Below are 21,841 nucleotides of genomic sequence, written 5' to 3' on the forward strand. Positions count from 1 at the left end.
CTACAAGCGCGGGAGACCGGGGTTCGATTCCCCGACAGAGAGTTTTCTTTTTCTTCCATCTCTTTTTGTGTCTTATCCCTCTATACCTACCATACCTACCTTGTCCAATCTGCTGTACTTTTCATCTCTATTGTTGCCTTTTATCTCTGTTTTGAGATTATACAAAAAGGCGAGGTGAGGTGGTGTACTGTATACACATTTCTAAAAGTGCCTTACCTACCTATAGAGAGGATATACCTTGTAGGTATTGGTGCACTGCACTGTACTGCGTAATATCACTTATGGTATACGATAAAGCAAGTTCCTTTACATCCAGAAAAACAGCTAGACAAACCGACAAACAGACAGATAGATGGACAGACAGACAGACAGACAGACAGACGGGTAGATACATCAGCAAGGCATCCAAGTTCGGTGCATATGCATATGCAATTCAGAATATTAGTCGGATTAGAGTCTTCCTAGTCTAGGTCTATGATTGATTCATCTAATCACAGGAGGGATCAATAACGGCACTAGACAAGCAACAATGGAAGCAAGAACACATGATTAGTAGCAAGACAAGAACAAAAAGTGATTTAATTTGGTTTAAATACAAGAGTAGTGCTAGAGAAGGTAAAGACTAGAAACTCACAAACAGATACCGATTAGTGAAGAGGGTTTGGACGGTTTCTATTCATATAAGGCTATCGAGAGTGGCGCTAGAAATAGAAAAGGACTAGAAGCACGACGACGAACACTAATGAAAAGAGACACCAGTGCAAAGGGAGGGTGGATGACGGGTCGTGTTGATTCATACCTTGACACCCATTCCTTGTTCGCCCCTCTTTATTCTGTCATCTGCTCTCGCCTTTGCAAGCAAACTAGCGAGCCATACTAAACTCTCAGCCACGAATAAACAGGAATCGAGACCACTGCTTCTCTTCGGTATTGACCTGCCGTCTGCTTTTCATCCCATGGGAAACCAGTGATGGATAGTAGCAGGCGATCGAGATATCGATGTCTGATGGTTCCCGTCGGTTTCTTGGAGGTTGATTTTGCTTCGAACCGTGTCAGAGTGTGCATGTCGTTGAGGATGAAATGGTGGACTGGGATTGGACTGGTGATGATCATGACAAGAACGACAAGGCTTCTCTCTGGCTGGCCCGGTGTGCTTCTCCCTGTTCCAATCGTTCAAGCCGAGAAGTGAATGCCAACTAGCTGAGACTGTCGAATCACGCCGCGGGGGGATGGAATGACTTTTCCTGTGCGTCGGGATCCCTTTCTTTTGCTCCGCCATCCTGGACGCTTCGATCCTAGCAATTGCGCAGTCTCGATGATGAAAGAAAAGGATGGGCAGTAACAAAAACCATATCATTGTCACATCTAGGTGAATACATCCTTTCCTCTTCCTCCACCACTTTTGATACTGCAGACTTCCAAGTAAAGACGTGTGTCGTGATCATTATGGCCACCATGTCTGGCCTCTTCTATTTCTTGATTTTCAGTAATTGATTCTCCGCGCGCGCTTGTGTTGCGGCGGTGGTCGAGGCAAGATTACACGACGCCACCGGCTTCGCCTTCTCGTGCTTTCTCGGCTGCGACATCTTCTGCGTCGCGCTCTTTGACACCCTCTTCCTTCATGGCCTCGACGGATTCCTTGTCAGCAGCGGCAGCATCAGGAGCAGCGGGAGCTGCAGGGGCTTCTGTGGCGTCTCCTTCACCCATCTCTACATCCGCTGGAGGTGTGGCTGTGCGAGCGGGTGCCGGTGCGGGTGCACTCTCGTTGGCGGCTGTCTCGGGCTCCACGGCAGCAGGTTCGACAGGTGCTGCGGTCTCGGGGGCTGGTGGCGCTGGCTCAGAGACATCATTGCTCATCTCGACGTCTTCGGTCTGTTTCGTTTCCGGTGCGGGCGATGCTCGAGCTGGTGCGTTGGAAGCCGTCTCCTCTTCTTTCGTCATCGGTTCCACGAGCGGGTTCGGCGTTTCCGACGTCTTGCTGGCCATGATCTCCTGGGCCACAGCCTCGTTGGCGGCCGTCGTGTCGTGTTCTGCGTTGGACGTGGGCGGGATGGGTAGTGGGTCAATGGCCATCTCATCGCCTGTATCACTTCTCGGCGCGCTATCCGCAGGGGTTGCAGAGCCCGACTCGACGTCGCCAAGACCGAGATCTGCATGGGGGTTCTTGTGGTCCATGATGCCGGGTCGTTTCTTTCCCGGTTGGCGCTTGACGCCATTCTGCTCGTTCATGTCTTCGTCGTCCGAGTCGTCGAGCTCGCCTTCGTGTTCGATGCGGGCGTCCCACTTGCGCTGAGTGTAGCGGGTGTCGGGGTTTCGGTCGTCGTCCTCGTCGTCCAGTCGGTCTTCTCGCTCGTCCAGATCCTCCGGGTTGCCCTCCTTGTCGGGATCATCGGTGTTATCGATGGGGAACAGAGGGGTTCGGGGGACTTCTGTGAGTTGCACCGAAGGGGCGGCAGCTGTGCGACGTAGGTTCTCAAAGACCTGGGTCTTGATCTTTTCCAGATATTCCGGTGAGTTCGCGTTGTCCATGTTAGAGGGTCGCACGTCCAGCTCGAAATCGGGAGAGTAGTATTCGTAGTAGTCAGTGTAGGGAAGCTCGGGGCCCATCTCCTGGCCGACAAGTTGACCGGTCTCGAAGGCCCAGGTTCGTGCGACATTGCGCATGGTGTATCCACCACCTCCAACGACAAGAGTCGGGAGGTTGAAGCTCTTGACGAAACTGACGCAGTTTGCGTGACCGCGCATGCTGAGATTGAAGCAACCCAATCGATCTCCACTGAGACTGTCACCACCGCATTGCAAGACGACAGCCTCGGGTCGGAAGCACTCCATGATTTTGGCGATGACGGGCTCGAAGATGTCCTTGTAGGCCTTGTCGTCAATGCCGTCTCGCAGAGGAAAGTTCACAGCATAATTCCTCCCGTTGCCGACGCCGATGTCGCGAAGCTCGCCAGTGCCGGGGAAGTATTCGCCGTACTTGTGGAACGAACAGGTCATGACTCGGTCGGTCGAGTAGAAGGCCTCTTCGACACCGTCGCCATGGTGGACGTCGATGTCGATGTACAGCACTCTCGCCTTGAAGCGCAACAACTCGATGATGCCGAGGACAATGTCGTTGACATAACAGAAGCCGCTGGCCTCGCTCTTCTTGGCGTGATGGAGACCGCCTGCCCAATTGACGGCGACATCGCACTTTCCGCGGTTCAGACGAGCGGCGCCCTCCATGCTGCCTCCAGCGCTGATTCCACAAAACTCAAAGAGGCCGTCGAAGACGGGACAGTCATCGCCGACGTTGTATTTGCCCTGCTCTTTGGCGTAGTTGTCCATGTTGTCCGGGGTGACTTTTGACAGGAAATCGATGTACTCGTCGGTGTGGAACTGGGTCATTTCGTACTTTGAGGCAGGCTTCGCGCGCTGTGTCTTGTCAGTAGGTACACCAGCACAGAAGGGCACGAGATCCACATACGTAGATCTCCATCTTCTTGTAGAGACCGTAGTTCATGATCAGACTGTGGGCCATTCTTATGCGATGGGGCTTCATGGGATGACCGGCATTGTAGGCGTAGTTTCCGACATCCGAATCGTAGAAATAGGCGACTTTCTTGTTCTGAGCTCCGTTGAGTCGAGGAGGGTCGATGGGCGCATAGCCCTGCGTGCCCGAGGCCATGGCTGGGGATGGTGGAAGGATGAGGCACCCTGATGACTCGGAGGACCCGAGACGTCGAATGTGGCTTGCTGGTGACGGGAAGAGACGGTCAATTAAACCAATGCATTGGTATGCGCGAGAGTGGCAAGGCTAAGGTAAGGTAAGCGTGGAATATGGAGAAGCCGGAACAAACCCCAAGCAAACATCCCAGGCCATCTTGTCAAGAGTCCGTGCGTCGGCTCCGATAGTCCTGATAAAGATAGAAGCCGCGTTCGTCGAGTGGAGCTACAGCCAGGCAGCCAGGCGCCCAGATGATATACTGCACTACTAGACAAACCAGAGCAAACTGATACACCTTTGTAGCTGCCCATCATCCATCATCCATCATCCATCATCCGTCATCCGTCCATCCATCTCATACACTCGATCTCGCATTCGTCATCCACACCATCCACCACTTTCTCATCGCCATCGTCATCGTCACCACCGCTCCAGCGACAATCCACCAGACCATTTCTCTTCATCCATCTGGTCTCCTCATCTGATCACTTGCAGTCTTCGACGCTCATCGACAACAGCGTCCTGAGCTCAACCCTCGGCCACTTCGAGTGTCAATCACAGCCTTCCTCTATCTCGTCCTCCTGAAGCGCATACACATCACATCATGGATCGCCTAAGTCGAATGTTGGCTGCCGCCCAGGGCATGGGAGGCGGCTCCGGTGGCCCTCAGCAGGACAGCAACATTGTCGACAACAGTGAAACCGTCTACATTTCATCCCTCGCCTTGCTCAAAATGCTACGTCACGGCCGCGCAGGTGTGCCCATGGAGGTCATGGGTCTGATGCTGGGCGAGTTTGTCGATGACTATACCGTGCGCGTCGTCGATGTTTTCGCCATGCCGCAATCAGGAACCGGCGTCTCTGTCGAGGCTGTGGATCCTGTCTTCCAGACCAAGATGATGGATATGCTCCGTCAGACCGGCCGGTACGCTGACTCTTTTTCTCCTCTGCCTCTCACACCCGACTGACCTTTTCTCTTCCCAGACCGGAAACCGTCGTTGGCTGGTACCACTCTCACCCTGGTTTCGGCTGCTGGTTATCCAGCGTCGATATCAACACACAACAGTCCTTTGAACAGCTCACCCCTCGCGCCGTCGCCGTCGTCATCGATCCCATCCAATCAGTCAAGGGCAAGGTCGTCATCGACGCCTTCCGCCTCATCAACCCACAGACGCTCATGCTCGGCCAAGAGCCACGCCAGACGACGTCCAACGTCGGACACCTCAACAAGCCCTCCATCCAAGCTCTCATCCACGGTCTCAACAGACACTACTACTCCATCGCTGTCGGCTATCTCAAGGGTCGGGGAGGCGGAGGCGCGAGCGGCTCGTCCCAAGGTGTTGGTGCCTCGGCCGGCCTCAGCGGTGAAGAGGGCATGTTGATGAATCTACACAAGAGCGTCTGGACAGAAGCCTTGACAATGTCCGACTTCAAGACCGAGGGCGACCGCAACCTCGACCAGCTCAAGAAACTCGTCTCCCTGGCCGACGGCTACGACAAGCGCGTCAAGGAAGAGACGGAACTCTCCAAGGACCAACTGCGCACGCGCTACGTCGGAAAGGTAGACCCCAAGAAACACATCGAGGCGCTGTCTCAACTTTTGCTCGAAGACAACATCGTGAGCGTGTCCCGGCAGATGATCGACAAGGAGGCCTCGGTCCCCACCATTTACCAGCCATGCGTCTCCGGCGATCTCACAGACAACGCCGACGGCGCCATGCAGCTCGACGAGGAACTCTAGGATCAATCCCCACTAAAGACAAGAGAAGGATGACGAGGACTACATGATGTTGTACTATACCGTTCAGGTCAAAGCCGCGGTACGGGGTATGTAGACGACCCCCAGACAGGTTTCAAGAATCCAATCAGACCTATCCCTGAGGGATCATCTATGTTCTCTCCTCTCCATATCCATCAGGTAAAGTATGATCCAATACAGTGCATACATGTCTCTCCCATCCATCACCTCCTATATCAAAAGAGCCGAAGTCAATCAAAAAACCACAAGAGAAGAAGAAGGCGTGATCATGAAAAGCGCGTGTTATACATCAAAGTTGCCGTAACCGGCCAGCCAGCCAGTCTTTCCCTCCAGTCAGGCAATCAGCCAGCCAGTCACCCTATCATCACCGAATCCAACCCGACAGGGCAACGACCTAAAGGTAAGAAAAGACAACCCCTTCGAATCATCATGGTCGTACACCCAACCCAGCCTATCGACCCTACATACCCCCCAAACTACTCGGCGTAGAAGTAACAGGGCCATAAGTACTGAGCGGCCAGAGCGCGGCAGCGGCAGCAGCGACAGCAGCGGCCGTGGCCGACGACGACGACGACGACGACGAGTTCACAATACTATTACTGTTATTGTTGTTCGACGTCGACGTGGCGTTGTTGTTGTTCCCAGGTCCGGCGCTGTTGTTGTTGGCGTTGTTCGCGATGTTGTTGGCGTTAGACGAAGAAGAAGAGGCGTCGAGGCCGCTCAATACGCTCCCTACACTGGCGTCGCTGACGCCTTGGAGCGCCATGACGTTTATGCTTTGGTTGTCGCCTGCGCCTGTCGCACCGTTTATGCCGCTTGCTGATGAGGGCGTGGTGTTGGGTAGCTTGTTTGCGACGGACGAGGGGGAGGTCGAGTCTGCGGCGGTGTTGCTGTTGTTGTTGTTGTTGTTGTTGTTGCTGCCGAGGGCTAGTAGAGTCGATGCTGACTCTAGTGGTGGATAGGGAGAGGAGAGGTTGCCGAAGCCGTTGTTGAATAGTGACATCATGTCTGTCGTGAAATGCCGCCATGCTGCTGGTCCGTACAGGTTTTGTTGCTGCTGTTGCTCTTGCTGATGATGGTGATGGTGGTGGTGGACGGGTGCAAAGGGGTTGGTTGACGTTGGGTCGTTGCCTGCGCCATTGCCTCCAAATGCTTGCATGAACTGCTGAGCCTGCTGGTCTTGTAGCTGTTGTTGCTGGTGTTGCTGGTGATGATGGTGATGGGAAGGTTGGAGCTGCGCTTGCAGTGGTTGGCCTGAGTTGTGAGCCGCCAGTTGCGCTTGAAGATCGGGCTTGATGTCCACACCCGTATCCGATTGAGGATAAGGGTTGTCAAACGTCAGTCCGTTCGAAGAATAGGTAGGAACAGATGTCCCGGGAGGATCGGGATACGAAAAATTCGCTGCTCCTCCACTGCCGCCTACTGATGGATAAGGCCCAGGTGGTGAGGTGAGGGACGGATCATGGGCAGGGTCGAGGTACGGCGATGGATTATTAGGGTCGTTTGGTGACGGCCCGCCGTCCGTGGAGTAGACTGGCGCATACCCTGGCGGTGCAGTGCTGTACTGCACCATACCTGAATGGTCGCCGGCCTCGGAAGTCACTGCTTGAGGAGATGTTCTTGCCATGGCTGCCGACGCAACAGCGGCAGACGCCGTACGCGCCGCCAGGTCTTTGCTGATCGTATCGATCGCTGTAGAAACGATGGAGCGCACAGCAATCTGGAGTCGAGGGCCAGACCCCAGCATTTGGCCAATGTCCCCTATAATGCCCAACCAAGTCTCCATGTCCGCCTTGAGGTCGTTGAGCTGCGCAGAAGTGATGCGGTCTTTCCTCTGGTGCCACGTGAATAAAGTGACGAACATGGCAGATAACCACACGGTAGCGTTCAACCACGTTGTGTCCAGACCCTTCAGCGCCCGCATGCCTTGCGCAATACGAAGCAGCTCCGAGCTAGCCTGAAGACAGATGTCGAGGTTCTTGTTCATTACTTCCTGGCTTTGAGTACGACATACGGCTGGGTGATGGATAAGCAAATTCAGCTCTTCAGAGCCAAATTGCAGATACAACGAACAGACTCGGTCGTCCTGCGCGGTTTGCGGACCCCCGGAAAGCTCGATTGGTATGCTTTTCTTGAACACTTCGAGGTCCTTTTCAAGCTTCTGAAGGGTGAGTTCGTAAGAATGCGGCGGCGCCCTCACCGAGTAAATTGTCGATTGCACTTGCAGATTGACCAATACCCACTTGAAGTTATGACAGCCGACTCTGAAAGAGCACTTGTGCCAATCGTCGCATTGGCTTTCAGCGGCGGTAAAGTCGTGTATCGGCTTAGGAAACTCTACGTCAAAGTCTTCCAAGCGGACCGCGAGAGGGCGACCGAGCTTGTTACTGATAGAGCAGTGGATCACCAATACACTCCAGAAGACTCGCTTTCTCAACTCAATTTCAAGTTCACCCATTTCAGGGGCTGATTTGTTCCAGGCGTTGACCGAGCGGTGTAGTCCCATCTCGATACAGAGTGTTAGCGTCAGACTAGACATGAACCATGCGGCGCCAGGCTTAGTGAAGTTGCGCAGGTGCAGACAGATTAATGCTATAGCTTGCATGTTGGACAAGGTGCGCTCTTGCATCAGCTTCTGTAGATAGCTGACAGCATAGCGGTAATGGTCAGCCCAGTTGTTCTGTATAGCGTTTCTCGTCGAGTACTGAAAAAGCATCATGGCCAGCACCATGTGTAGCTGCACAGTCTCGGCGATCGACGGAGAATAGGATGCATCGGTGTGCAGCCTGTCGACCATATCCAGAATGGCGGGTTTGTGCACGATGGGCGCATGGCAATTGACGGCCTTGAAGTACCATTCGCAGAACGCCTTGCATTCCTGATATGGAGGAAGACTAGGAGGCTCGTAGATGTGTCCGCCAAAGGCAACTTGCAAGAAGTTCTCATAGGATGTTGGGGAGAATGCCTCCTGCGCATCATTCGTGATAAACTCGGCCAAATCAAGCTCCATGCCGAATAGTGTCAACGAGGTACCTTTGATCGGGCTGACCCATTCATTCGACCCCGACACACCGAGATAGTTGTCTCCCAAAGATCCTGGGCCTGCTCGGTAGTCAGGTAGTCCTGCACCTCTACCTCGGCTCTTATCTGCAGAGTCCGACAGAATCTGAGTTAGGTCGAACGTCTGCGCAGGCCATCCGAAGGTAGGCGATCCTCCGGGCGCAACATAGGCCATTGGCATTACAGGCGCAGGACGAGGCTCCATACCAGTCTCCTGGATCTGTGCTCGGAGATCACTGACATACTGTTTCAAGGTTATGTTCTCGGCTTCGATGGATTCCGTGTGTCCTCGGGACGTCGCGCGGCCAGTAATGCGATCAGTCGTCTTGCATTCCAGGTTGTTCTGTAGACATGGTGAACAGCCACCCGGCCTGGCATCACATCTTATCTTGCGAATCTGTTCATAAACAACAATTCATCAGCCCATGCGACGGCACATATACAACCTGGAAATTTTCTCCCACCTTGCAGCGATCGCATGCTTGACCCGTTCGCGATGTCCCAGTGAGCTTCTTGCGCACTGAGCCCGAGAAATCACCACCATTCGAAGTCCTAGCATGTTTGCTTGGTGTGCCATCCGAGCCTGCCTCGCTCATGCGCTTGGCCGGCATGTTGCGATGGCTTTCTGAGTTGCGGTATATACCGTCTCTTCCTGTACGGTACAAGCCGTCGCAGCTTCGAGGTCGATTAACAGTCGGACGTGTCGCGAGTCTGATACTATACGACACAGATGATCGAATCTCAATCTTATCTGCTACGTTCTTGATGCGATACGAATACTGATTGTTTTGATCTCTGGTGCGCCTTGCTATTCTCAGTTGTGGCGAGCGCAGACCCGTATACCTGACTAACTTGGCAAAAAATAAAGATACAAACACGTGACCCCGCCCGTACTTTCAGGTGTAACCGCGATACTGCAGAACATCTTCTATAGAAGCCTTCTGATATATTAATTCTCACTCTGATGACTTCAACAATTGCAGCCTGGGATTCCCTGTTCATCAAAGAAGAATAAATCAGTCATGGCGGAAGTTGAAACAGTGGTATTGCCTCACTTGGCAGATTATCCTCTCTTCGTAGCACTGTACAAGGACGTGACAAATGCAAATTTCCTTCGGCAGCAATTGCTTGAGGGAAACAGTGACTTCGAGTACGCATTCCTGGATGCTCAAGTAGTACGTTTCAGTCAATATTATTACTCCCGAGACCAAGTCTGAACACTTCAGATCCTGTCACGAACGCAGATTCTTGCCGCTTGCTTCAGAGCCGTCAACGATATGGTGCATAATAGGCTGAAGAGTCGCAACGTTCACTCTGAGATTGTTTTCTCACTATCGCCCAATAACAATGTGCGTGCACTCCTTCTATATTCCTCCTACTCGCTTTGCGTTATTGACAAAAGTCGCAGATCGCAGAGTCATTCCGTCGATTTGGCATCACAGATACTACAAAGGATGTCTTGGCTATCAAAGTGCGCGTCAGTCCAGAATTCACTTCTGAGTCTGTGAGCCAGCACTTGACCCAACAAGTGAAGGGACAGGCTATCGAGGTATCAGATGAGATACTTGGCGATCTCGTTGATCTTGCAAGACTCAAGAAGATCTACAAGCTCAATGCACCGCCAAAGAAGGGTGGTTCAGGCATTGTTTCGTCGGCAGCGGCGGAGAGAGATGAAATGGAAAGTTCAATCCTCGGAGCCATGGCTCTCAAGGGGTCATGAAGTGCAGACGATGCGCAGTGTGACAGACTTGCTCGAAACCATCGAACATCAGTGCCGCATTCGTCGATTTTATTCTCGCAGGCGTGGCCTCGCGTCCAATGGCTAATCGGCACAACGTACATATGTACAGCGAGGGGTAACGTGAACAAGGATGCATAGCAAGGACCTTGTTCCGATCGGTATAGCTATGGCAGCCGTATGGCGAGGGGGTAATAGGAGAGGTCACTTGACTCACCCCCGGGTGTCACTGGACTCAATACCAGAATCATCGAGGTCACTTCACTCATTAATTTCCGCCGGTTTTAGCGAAGGTTCTCTCCCAAGACCCAGCTATGAACAAGCATCGGACAACTCCCAGGAGCTAGTCACTGCTAGTACAAGATTGAGAGCCTGCGCCAATTATTGATTGACTTTTCGTCTTGCAGTATACCACTACAATACAAAAAGCCTCACATTACAAGCTTTCAGCATATCTGTAAGCGACGTTTCTTTCTCAACTCTCTTGGTGTTTCAAGACTTGAAGTCTCCGAAAACACCGCGGTTTTCAGACTTCGTACTGTCGCTCAAAAGGTCACTATTGGAGTTTTGACATGTACTTATTCGTATAGCAAGGCTGCAGAAGGGGCAATCTGCAGCGTTTGACTCCTCTTCTGGTAGCTGTCCTGCAGCTTGCGCGCATTCGGTCCTTGCCTTATCGCAAGTTTGCTGGTAAGAAGACCAATATATCACGCATTCATACAGATCCTTGAGCTGACGACGACAACGTTCAAGATCGGTTCTCGTTCCAAAGTCTCCGTCGTGTACTAGCACATGCACGAGTAGTCGCCAGGGCAGGCGCAGCCGCGCGTTTTGCTAGCACACGCAATTGATAATCTTACAAGTACCTTATCACCTTAGGGCTAAATGCATGTGCATATACTTCACTGATCTCCGTAAGACTACATCATGCATTCTAGGTCATGCTCGCGTGAAACAATATTGCTCATGACAGTAAGCCTCGAGGGCCGTTTGCAAGCCTTCGTAGACGGAGATGACATCTCAGTCCGGCAAGGGTAACATATTGTACCTTATGCCCGCAGACGGTTGTGAAAACTGGGCTAGACTAAAGCTAACGGTTTGTCTTGACACAAGCCTTGCCAAGTTCAGTTTAAAAGCTTGGTTCAACATTGCCATGCGCCACCTGCATGCATGTTGGTTCGGTATTCAATTTTCTCGTCGTCACCGAGCTTGGTGACGTGGACGCCCGCGTCTCACTCAGTCAACCAGGGCAGCTCAAGAGATCAAACAGGCAGCCTGACATGCTGACCACGGCAAGATCCTAATCCAACAATAGCACGTCGATCATGAGCAGAGCCTCCGAGCAATTGCGTTCATCGCATCCCCCGCGTGGAGTTGCAGGCGGAGAACAAACCACATTCTACTAAGCCGCCTCGTTCAGCCCCGACTGAGGGAGTCGCGGCTCAGCACGGACCCAGAGCTTACACCACGCACGATCCGGGAGGAAATCCTAGACCACGCCTGGTAAGAAAAAGTCTAAACCCAACGCCATGTAAAATACCCTCGACACCTACAGTATTGTATCGAAACTTTAAGTCGAATCAAAGAGTCCGCGCAATAGAAGTTCCGCCCCTGGTCGGACATATCATAATTTCCTGTTTGGGTGCGAATGTTGCATATGTGTTGATAGGGCGAGGCTGTCCGATCGAGACTCTGCTCACGCGACACTGTATTATATCTATTGCCTTTCCTTTGTTTCGAAACTTGCTCTGCTCACTTACGTTCTTTCGATTTCAAGGCTTGCATTATAACCCCTTTACATCTCGATTGATTTTTTTATGGCAAGTGCACTACCAAGCATTTTGGTCGTGTGCACACTTAGACATGTTGTCATCATATACAATCTTGCTAGCATTCAATACCTTGGCTTCATCGGTCTTTGGTAGCCCATTCCCGCCTCCTTCCAGAAGAGATGCCGACTTCAACAGTGTGAGAACACGACTGAAGCATGACCACAGTGGCAAAGGAGGGGATGACCCTGGCAAATATTTCCATGAATCAACGTAAGTGAATTGTCGGAAGAGGGCGGCAGTAGTTCAGGAGTTCATCTGACATCCATAAGTTTTCACCCTCATTACGATGGTCGTTTTGCAGAGAAGCCGCTGCCATATGACGAGAAGCGGGTGCATCTCACTGCTCTCGTCCAGACATATCTATCGACCATGAACGATATTGGCGCAGAGACCTGGATCATGCATGGCAGTCTACTGGGCTGGTTCTGGAACAAGAAAATCATGCCTTGGGACTCGGACATCGATGTGCAGATGTCCGAGAACTCCATGACCCACTTAGCTGATTACTACAACATGACCGTCCACCATTTCAAGCTTCCGGGAGTCCCCAAGGGCCGAGATTACATGCTCGAGGTCAACCCTAACTGGATTAACGGCAGTATCACTGACACATTGAATGTCATCGATGCCCGGTGGATTGACACAGACAGTGGTCTCTTCATCGACATCACAACATTGAGACCCAACTTGACGGCTCAAGAAGAAGGCCATGAAGGCTACATGATGTGTAAAGACAAACACCACTACAATCACTCGGATATCTTTCCGCTGCGAGGTCAGCCTGTCTATTTACATCACACCTTTTGACACTCGCTAACAGTCACAGAATCCACATTTGAGGATATCCCAGTGAAAATTCCTTACGCATACACAGACCTCTTGATTGAGGAATACTCACACGAAGCGCTGGCCGTACGTGATTTCGAGAATCACCACTTCGATCAATTGACCATGGAGTGGAAACCAATAAGGTGAGCCAATTTTCTTACATGCACATGCCTACGGCGAGGCGCTGACAATTGTACGTAGTACCACCTCAGGTGGTAAGAAGGCGCCTAAGATGTCCTCGAAGGATCATGGCTTTCATCTTCCCAAGGGCATTAGTAAGGCTGCATTAGCTCGCCTGTACGCTGGTCGTACTCCCGGCGAGTCGGACGTGGGCAAGCCACCTCCTCCAGCGGAAGAAGTCAATACAGCATCTATCATTGTTTGATGAGTGGATTTTCTGAGCATTTAAGCATACGATTCAGTAGAGTGCATGAAGAGACTTGTCGCAAGGATCCAGAAGCAGACCTCGAAGTTACAATACGATGGCAGTGATACACGGTCATCTGAATGAGGAACAAGCAGGTGCAAGTAGATGTCATGAGCATGGTTCGCATATAGTTTAACAGTGGCGTTGTTGGACGGTAGGATTAGTACATGAGCGTTCGACTTTAGAGATCGGGACCAAAGATATGATTGTCTATATTGTTTGCACAATGTCTCCAACATGACTATAGACATGACATCCACATCCCATTTCTACTGTAGTTAGCACTTGTCGACCTTCAAAGACTGCGTCGAGGCATGTCCTGTTCGGTTCGGACGTTCGAGAGCCACCAGGGTTGGTATTGTTGTGGCGCCGGCGCTGATGTTTCGGCCGGTGCTCGGCTCCGCATCGTGGAGCAGGGCTGGATCTGGAGAACCAGTATTTGCAACAAAGCTTCTCATAGATTTCAAATTCACTCCAGACAAGTCACTTGTCAATGTAAACATCTCGGGCTGTACTTGGAGACTTGCATGTCTCGGATGGGACATGTGCATCTAGTGCGAGTGGTACCATTTTCGCCTTGTGCGATTGCAGGGCTCGGAGAAATGTGGCTTGCTTGATTCTATCACCGGCTCGACTGGAGATGAAGTGACGATACACCACTTTCGTCGTGAAGCGTTCCTAGGTCGTTACTGGGGCTTCACGGCGCCTATACTCTACGGACTATGAGCATATGACTTTCTTCAGATCGAATCCAGAACCCAGCTATACGTCTGCAAGTCTCATTTATTATTTGGTGCATGGCACTTGACCATGCCTTGGCATGTGAGGTCGAGGCTCGATGTCGGGTGACGAGGCCGAGGGCAAGTCCGCCAGCCAATTACCTTGAGCAATCATTCGGTGTTGTTTTCACGTCTCACAAAGCGCCTTTGTCCGGCGGCAACTTCAGGAGCCTGTCACCGCACATATGCCCCGTCTATTGTGCGACATGGTATCCTTGACCTCACAACACTAAGTATTCCCAAAGCGCTGTCCTCACTGGCGTGTGTCGTATGAATGCATTCGTCGTCGAAACAGCTTCGACAGGCATTTATCAGCGTAGAGTCTGAAATAGACATATAGTCTTTCGACCACTGTTCCACAGCAGCAAGATACTCTCTCCCAGCGCTAGATGAAGGAAGCATGGGTTCTGCAGAGTAAGTCTGGTCGGTCGCTGGTGAAACTATCGCGACGTAAATTATAGAGGACATAGACACACAATGTAGGTCGATTCGTGGAATCGCCGTGCCAAATTCGACTTCTTCTTGAACAAACCTTTTGGTGTCCATCGATTGGCCAGCAGGTGAAAGATCTCTCGAGAGATCATACATCTTCAACATCGGGGGGGGGGGGGGGGGGGGGGGGGTTTCTTTTAGCTTTCTTTGTTGTCGCGTATCGTACACCTAGTGCTTGTTCAAGAAGCACCGATTTCCTGTACTTCCTTGCCTCACTTTCACCTCGTGGCATCAGTCCATTGACTCGTTCATTTGTACAACAATGCCAACAGATCAATAGTCATTGTTGCATTGTCACGTTCTGATTCTCAAAGCGCTGGATCGCATAATAACATTACACATTCGTTCTTTTTCTGTTCTGTCTGTCTTCTTTCATCAAGCAGTCTTTGTCTTTTGAAAAGTAACATATATTCAAGTAGTCTGCAGGCCGGTTCCTGAGACTTCTTATTTTCTCCTGCAAGACATCATTTCCACAATATCGAAACGTTTTGGCTCTTGAGACAAGACTTAAGCAAGACAAATACACACTCTTTCAACAACATATTCGAGCCGGCTCGAAACACCTTGCGAAGACCTTGCTGGTTCAAGGACTTCTTACTCAGATCAATACAAAAACACTCCTTCCCCAACACTTTTCACTACAACACCTTTTGCGAAAGTCGAAAAAACAATGTCACTCAACAGACCTCTATTCACACTGAAGAGTGTTGCTAGCGCTGCATACATCCTTCTTCTTTCCGGCGTCGCCCACGCCCATTCTTGGGTTGAGGAGATGCAGGCCATCGGCAACAACGGATCGTACACTGGCGACTACGGCTATACTCGTGGATATGTTGCTCGCACTGACCCTGGATTCAACGGCGATTCGGTCGACTACCTTCTGCCTCCTCTTGCTTCGGGCCGTACTCGCATAGATCAAAGTGATCTCCTGTGCCATCCTGACCAGCGCACATCAAACTACAGCGACAAATACCCGCGCCTTGAGATCACTGCAAATGGCTACTTCGCCATGAAGTATCTTGAGAACGGCCACGTCACTCTTCCCGACACTCAAGCAGGCAAGCCAAAGGCCGGAGGAACGGTCTTTATCTACGCCACTACCAAGCCATCCGATACCGAAGAGATTGTCGATGTGCTCAAGTGGACAAGCAGTGGCGACGGCGGAGATAAGCGTGGCAGTCTGATCGCAAGCAACAATTTCGACGACGGACGATGCCATCAGCTGAACTCCGGCGAACTCTCACAGCAGCGTCAGGCCAAGTTCCCTGACCGAGTGGCTCGACAACCTACTTCTCAGATCGAGCAGTGGTGTGAGTCCGACGTGCAGATTCCTGCTTCCATCGCACACGCCGGCGATATCTTGACTCTTTACTGGGTGTGGCAGTGGCCTACAGCCCCTGGTGCCGATCCAGTCTACCCTACTGGCAAGGACGAGTACTACACTTCTTGTGCAGAAGTGAAGATCGTCGACGATTTGTCTCATGCTGCACCTGTGCACGCCCTTGTGCAGCAAGATCCCCAGACCAACGCAGTCAGTGATTACAAGAGTAGGACTGCCTACACCACTTTTCCATCTGTCACCCTTGCGAGTGCGACGGGTGGTGGCTATGGCTCTGCATCTACCGCGTCGTCGTCATATGCATCTTACTCTTCGTCTTCTTCCGTGGACGGCTCTTCTGCATATGCCGCTGGCTCCACGACGACGGCTATGGCGACAGCCTCTACCTCGCCTTACAACGCAGGCTCTTCGGCGTCTCCTACCGTCGTGAACAGCCTGCCGTACATCACCTACTCGCTGTCCTACCTGCCGACATTCACGACATCCGCCGTCGTAGCCCTTGGCTCTTCTGACGTAGCCTCATCAAGCTCTTACATGTCGTCGGCTACAGGCTACTCAAACTCGACAAGCACATACTCCCACGGCCGCCATCACCACACTCACGGCACCGGCAACGACCATACCGTGACGGAAACAGTTACGGCATACATGACGCTCTCGCCGAAGACACCCGACCCTCAGGTGGCCGCACTCAACACTGCCCAGTCCGAAGCGTCCACTGTTGTCGCCACGGCCACAGCGACTGCTATCGACGTCGTCACGGCAACTGCTACTGCTACGGCCACGGTGGCGGACTTGTCATCGTCAACATCATCATCATCGTCCACGGCAGAGGCTTGCGCAAGCGCTGGTATCACAGGTCTTGGATCATACAGACGCAACTCGGCGAAGTTCAGACATCGTCGTCGTCGGGATTAGAGAGTCAGGCTGGCCATGTTTTCCTCTGCTTTTTTTCCTTTTATTTTTGTCTGCCTTTCTCATGTTTCTTCTGAAATTGGGGAATGGTGGGATCGGCGTTGTTGTTTTCTCTCATAGGCGTTATGGGGTAGGGAGTTTGGCTTTTGGTGACGGTGGTTGATCTACGCATACAAATGCCCGCTTCTGAACTTCTCTTCTCTCACTTTTTCCTTTTGAGCTTCATATTCTGCGAGTGGGCCAGCGACGGAGGAAAAAGACGTAGAGATGGAGCACCGGCCGGGCAGTCCATCACAGGTGATGGATGGGACAGATTCTGCTTCCCTCATCTTTCACTCCATTGGGCTTCTAGTCAGAAAGAAATCAAGAATAGAAAAGAATAAAAACAATAAAAAAAAAAGTGAAGAGAAAGCTCCAAGAAGATGCAAAGTCAAGTGTCTCGACTGAAGACCCCCAGGGGCAGGGGAAGATCTCCTCGGGCTGATGAGTTGAGAATGGAACATATATACATGAATCCCCCTTTCGAGGGGAAAAAGAATCGAGAAAAGGAAGAATAGCATGAATAGGGAAATTGAATTTGAAACCACTCCCACACCATGAATCTTTGGCCCTCATCCTCCAGAGCGTGTGAGTATAGAAATTGCGTGACTTTTGCATCTCGCGGGACGACTTGCACTCTGTAAACAACCTGCACTCCATCAACACCGAGATGAAACTTATTGACCGGTAATATCAGGTAGTCAAGGTAGGTAGGTGCAGCAAGCACAGTAAGTCTGCAGATGCTTAGATATAGCAAGTAGGGTCCAGTAGTACGGAGGACCTTCGTACTGAGGTAGTAGACTAGGCCATCGAAGGTAAGGTGGTGTATAGCAATACACTCGAGGAGCGGATGACATATGCGCCTTGTCCCACTTTACCTTAAGGTTGTTTTGAGATGAGGAGGGCACAGTAACCGCATGTCGGAAGAGCTTGGGAAGTGGCTCAGACAAGCACTTGTCATTCGCGGACGGGAAGTGCTGCAAAGAGCGGGGGTTACGTAAGGTAATGGAAGGTAGAGCATGCGGTGCTGTCGCGCTCCTTCCTTTTCTTGCGACCTAGCTTGTGAATTTAAGCGTTGCCTGGCCGAGGCCGTGAGTGGAGTAAGCACATATAGCTGAGCAGAGCGAATATGCTGTGAGGAAGAAGGAAAAAGCTGGGAAGGTAGATAAAAGCCAAAAGAATCATGTGCATGCATTTTATGATGTAGTATGTCCTTTACGATACACACACAGTCTCAAGACTTTGTCTCTCTGATCTCTCTCTCGCTCCCTCTCTGTCTCGGTCTCTCCAGTCGCCGATCGGCACTCCCTGCCACATCGGGGACCCGCCAAAAAAAATGTACAACTTCGTCTTCTTCTTTCGCTCGTTTCGGGGAAATTTCATGCGTGCGCTTGTTGTTAGGGGGGGGGGGGAAGGAACAAAAAGTGTGAAGTGGGATTTGCTCGCTAACTGAATCTATCTGTACTCGGGGCGCACAAAGTCGGCGAGGGTCTTGGGCTCGCCGTCGAAGTTGTGAGAGCCGTCGGTGTCGGCGTGGTCTTTTTGCTTTGTCAGTGTTGAGTTCTTGATCAAAAGAAAGAAAGAAAAGAAAACACATACGTCCGTGGTCGTGGTGACCGTGGCCGTCGTCCTGGGGTCCGACGTATTCCATCTTGTAGACACCACCGCACTCGGGGCAGCGCTCGACGGGGCGGTCGCGGGAGGTGGTCAGCCAGATGACATTGTGGGTGTCGGCAGGGTAGCCGGTGCAGCCAAGGTACTGCTCGTCACCGTAGGACTTGACGACGATGGGGTTGTCGAGGGTTCCTTTCGAGTGCACATCAGTACATGTCTTTCTTCTCTTTTCCCAAGTCCTGTCCTCGAATCTCTTGCGCAAGACATGTCCACTCTTCGACATGCGACTGCTGGTGTTGGCTTCGAGAATTGGAGAAGGATGGACGAGGAAAAGAAGGGTCCTCGGCGGTGGTGTGATCTCACCCTTCCTGCTTGAGTCGAGGGGTCTCATGTCGAAAACATCAACACCCTGCATCTTTCCCAAGATTTCGAGACGCTCGAGACCGGTGGACTGGTCGAGATCGGTGGGGACGGTTCCCTCGGGGGCACCAGGGGGGAGAAGGTCGGCCTCGGAGGTGAGCTCTAGAGGAGACGCCATGTGATTAGCCAATGGCCTGTGGTCTTTCAGTCATCGCAGACCCATGGCGCGCGCGACAGGGAGCATGGCGGCAGCGGCAGCGAGACGGAACGAGTTGGGAAGCATTACCCTCGAATGGCTTCATGGTCGTGCTGGACTGGTCCTTCTTGGCCTCGACTGCGCATAGTAGTAAGTCACTGGGAGCGTGGCAGCCATGTCTAGACAGAGCGAGAGGCCTTACAGCGAGTGATGGAGGAAGAGAAGGGACGGGCGACGACGGCAGGGCGGTAGACACCACGCCTGGCGATGGCGAGGGCGGAGCGACGAAGAAACATGACGGCGATTGATTGTACAAGAAAGAGTCGTGCGATGGGATGCGCTACTTTGCGTTGCGTAGGTTGATTCTTGGTTTGGGACAAGCTCGTCGTCTTGTTGTCTCGTCTTGTGCTGCTCCGGAAGTTGCATGATTGCTGGCCTTGGCGCTGACCTTTAGCCCGGCAACCTCCGCTTGGTGCTGCTACCTGTAGGTAGTCATGCTAGTCATGCTTCTGACTCTGTGATGCCAGGGCTATGCCGCGTGCATGACTCATGATATAATTCTTCCAGTTCTTGCCCTCGTGCCTCACAATTCATCCGTCCCTCTTTGACTGAACTGACATTTGTGTTCTCATCCCCGCAATAAACACCGACCAACATTATTTTCCGCCCTTCATCATTGGCTCACGCGCTCGACTACGTCCATGTCTTTATAGCGAAAAGTCATAGAGAGGAGCCTATCCACTGCACGATCCTTCGGGAGCAAAAAGTTGCGAGAGCACGAGCAGGAGCGAGGCTATCGATTGAAGCAGGGACAGAGTAAAGAGGAGGAGCGAGAAGCGAAAGGGAAGAAGCACGAGAGGGATAGAGAAGAGATGGCGGGTCTCAAGCTGGAGGCCTCGAGCGAGGAGCTCTACGACAAATGTTACACGGCCACTCGCAAGTCGGCCGAGGGTCTGACCAAGATCTTCTCGCAGGAGGAGATGCTCAAGTTCGCAAATGTCGAAACCACCGCCGCCCTCATGCCTTTGGTGCAGGGCTTGATGGATGCCCAACTGCTGCGCGTCCTCACGCTCGAGGGCAAGTACTGCTACGCGGTCAGACCGAGAGACGATGCTATCAAACTCAGCACTCTCGAAGAGCAGGAACTCATGGTCTACCAGCAGATCGAAAACAGTGGCACCAACGGTATCTGGGTCAAGACTATCAAGCAACGCACCAATATCCACCAAACCGCCGTCACCAAATGCATGAAAACCCTCGAGGGCAAGAAGCTCGTCAAGCCCGTCAAGTCGATCAAAAATCCCACCCAGCGCATCTACATGCTGTCGCACCTGTCGCCGAACGAAGATGTCACCGGAGGTCCATGGTTCAGCGAGGGCGAGTTGGACATTGAACTTATCGCAGTCACCGCGGATGCTGTTGTTCACTTCATCGAGAAGAACAGCTGGAAGACCGTCAACATCAAGCGAGAACATCGCAGCCCCTCTCCCATCAGTATCGATGATCCCCCAGTCGGCAGCAAAAGGAGACGCCACGACGCTGGCGATATCGAAGGCATCCATCCCAAGTCCCAGAGCCGAGCCGCCTTCACGAGCCTCGAGCCCACCCAGATTTCCTATCCCGCAGGATATCGCAACTATCCCACCGTACACGCCATTAAGCATTTCATCGAGCAATCGGGCTTCTTGAAGAACGCTGCCGAGTTGACCATTGCCGACTTGCAGACCCTGCTTGATGTCTTGGTGTTTGACGAGCGCATCGAGAAGATCGGCGGCGGCTACCGAACCGTCCGAGGCGTCTTCGGCGCCACCGAAGCCATGAAGAACATGATGGTCGGCAGAGCCGTCACCGACGCTGTCGAGGAGGGTGATATCGGCAATGGCCTCAGTCAGGCTCCCTGCGGGCAATGTCCCGTCTTCAATCTCTGCCAAGAAGGCGGTCCTGTCAATGCGAGAAACTGCGAATACTTTGCGACTTGGCTAAGGACGTGATTCGTGTCGAGGAAAACTGGTTTCACAAAGCGAAGGAGTCATGAGGCGTTTGGAAACACGCATTTCTTGTCATTTGCAAATTTGCATCTGCTGGCGTTTATGTTGTCGACGTTGCACGCTGCTCAAGTGCTGAGCCCGAGCGTGATAGGTCATGGCAGGAGATTATATGAATCACTACGATCTCGTTCCATGTTCGAGCCTTTGTTTTACTTGTGATTTCTGCGTCGCTGAATATCATATCCAGCTGTGGGACCCGATGCACCTTCGCATTTAGTGTTCAATCTGAACTTCCAAACGATGCAGTCGCTGGACCAGGCAAGCTACTGCCGAGGTTAGTATCCTGGCGAGTCCTTTCGTGAAGCTGATTTGCTCACTGGCATCCACCTTGATGGCCGCGCCAAAAGACTCAACGTCACACTGCGCTCAATCCCTTCTCATGCGAATAGAATATAAAGCCAGCATTGACCTTCTGCAGTCGAACCGAGAAGACTTTTTGTAATTCTCCAACTTCGACCTCCAACACTTTCACATTTTGCATTGTCCGGCACGGGAGCACATATACTATACGTCTTCATGTGACATGCACAGCGAGATCCGCACATGAGCCCATAGGGGAACCCTGTCCCGCCTACACAACCCATCGCGCCTTCACCCATCCTGTGTCTGCGCCACTCTCGAGCGGTTCGCTCTATGAACAACACCCTCATGCGGGCACGTTTCCCTTCTGTCCGACCCTGATCAGTCTTCGCCGCGAACGAAGCTTCCGG

General features: G+C 52.1%; 7 protein-coding genes across 7 annotated transcripts; 4 read left to right on the forward strand and 3 right to left on the reverse strand.

Annotated features, from left to right (window-relative positions):
- Window positions 1-1,536: 1,536 nt before the first annotated feature.
- AAFC00_007267 (uncharacterized protein) lies at window positions 1,537-3,667 on the reverse strand (the record flags this gene model as incomplete). Its single annotated transcript, XM_069347340.1, has 2 exons — window positions 1,537-3,414; window positions 3,467-3,667. 2 exons carry the CDS (start codon window positions 3,665-3,667, stop codon window positions 1,537-1,539), a joined length of 2,079 nt encoding a protein of 692 aa, XP_069201947.1.
- A 643-nt stretch (window positions 3,668-4,310) lies between these two features.
- On the forward strand, window positions 4,311-5,446 carry AAFC00_007268 (uncharacterized protein; the record flags this gene model as incomplete). Its single annotated transcript, XM_069347341.1, has 2 exons — window positions 4,311-4,630; window positions 4,690-5,446. The coding sequence occupies 2 exons, from the start codon at window positions 4,311-4,313 to the stop codon at window positions 5,444-5,446; spliced, it is 1,077 nt and encodes a 358-aa protein (XP_069201948.1).
- A 478-nt stretch (window positions 5,447-5,924) lies between these two features.
- Window positions 5,925-9,135, reverse strand: AAFC00_007269 (uncharacterized protein; the record flags this gene model as incomplete). The annotated part of the gene is made up of 2 exons (XM_069347342.1): window positions 5,925-8,921; window positions 8,989-9,135. 2 exons carry the CDS (start codon window positions 9,133-9,135, stop codon window positions 5,925-5,927), a joined length of 3,144 nt encoding a protein of 1,047 aa, XP_069201949.1.
- Window positions 9,136-9,546: 411 nt separating this feature from the next.
- On the forward strand, window positions 9,547-10,244 carry AAFC00_007270 (uncharacterized protein; the record flags this gene model as incomplete). Its single annotated transcript, XM_069347343.1, has 3 exons — window positions 9,547-9,699; window positions 9,751-9,873; window positions 9,933-10,244. 3 exons carry the CDS (start codon window positions 9,547-9,549, stop codon window positions 10,242-10,244), a joined length of 588 nt encoding a protein of 195 aa, XP_069201950.1.
- A 1,881-nt stretch (window positions 10,245-12,125) lies between these two features.
- Window positions 12,126-13,307, forward strand: AAFC00_007271 (uncharacterized protein; the record flags this gene model as incomplete). The annotated part of the gene is made up of 4 exons (XM_069347344.1): window positions 12,126-12,304; window positions 12,364-12,869; window positions 12,921-13,065; window positions 13,124-13,307. The coding sequence occupies 4 exons, from the start codon at window positions 12,126-12,128 to the stop codon at window positions 13,305-13,307; spliced, it is 1,014 nt and encodes a 337-aa protein (XP_069201951.1).
- A 5,061-nt stretch (window positions 13,308-18,368) lies between these two features.
- Window positions 18,369-19,379, reverse strand: AAFC00_007272 (uncharacterized protein; the record flags this gene model as incomplete). Its single annotated transcript, XM_069347346.1, has 5 exons — window positions 18,369-18,451; window positions 18,513-18,719; window positions 18,891-19,049; window positions 19,174-19,221; window positions 19,286-19,379. 5 exons carry the CDS (start codon window positions 19,377-19,379, stop codon window positions 18,369-18,371), a joined length of 591 nt encoding a protein of 196 aa, XP_069201952.1.
- Window positions 19,380-19,955: 576 nt separating this feature from the next.
- Window positions 19,956-21,074, forward strand: AAFC00_007273 (uncharacterized protein; the record flags this gene model as incomplete). Its single annotated transcript, XM_069347347.1, has 1 exon — window positions 19,956-21,074. One exon carries the CDS (start codon window positions 19,956-19,958, stop codon window positions 21,072-21,074), a length of 1,119 nt encoding a protein of 372 aa, XP_069201953.1.
- Window positions 21,075-21,841: the final 767 nt, after the last annotated feature.

This window comes from Neodothiora populina (assembly GCF_041146345.1).
Source record: "Neodothiora populina strain CPC 39397 chromosome Unknown canker_contig_9, whole genome shotgun sequence".
NCBI lineage: Eukaryota > Fungi > Ascomycota > Dothideomycetes > Dothideales > Dothioraceae > Neodothiora > Neodothiora populina.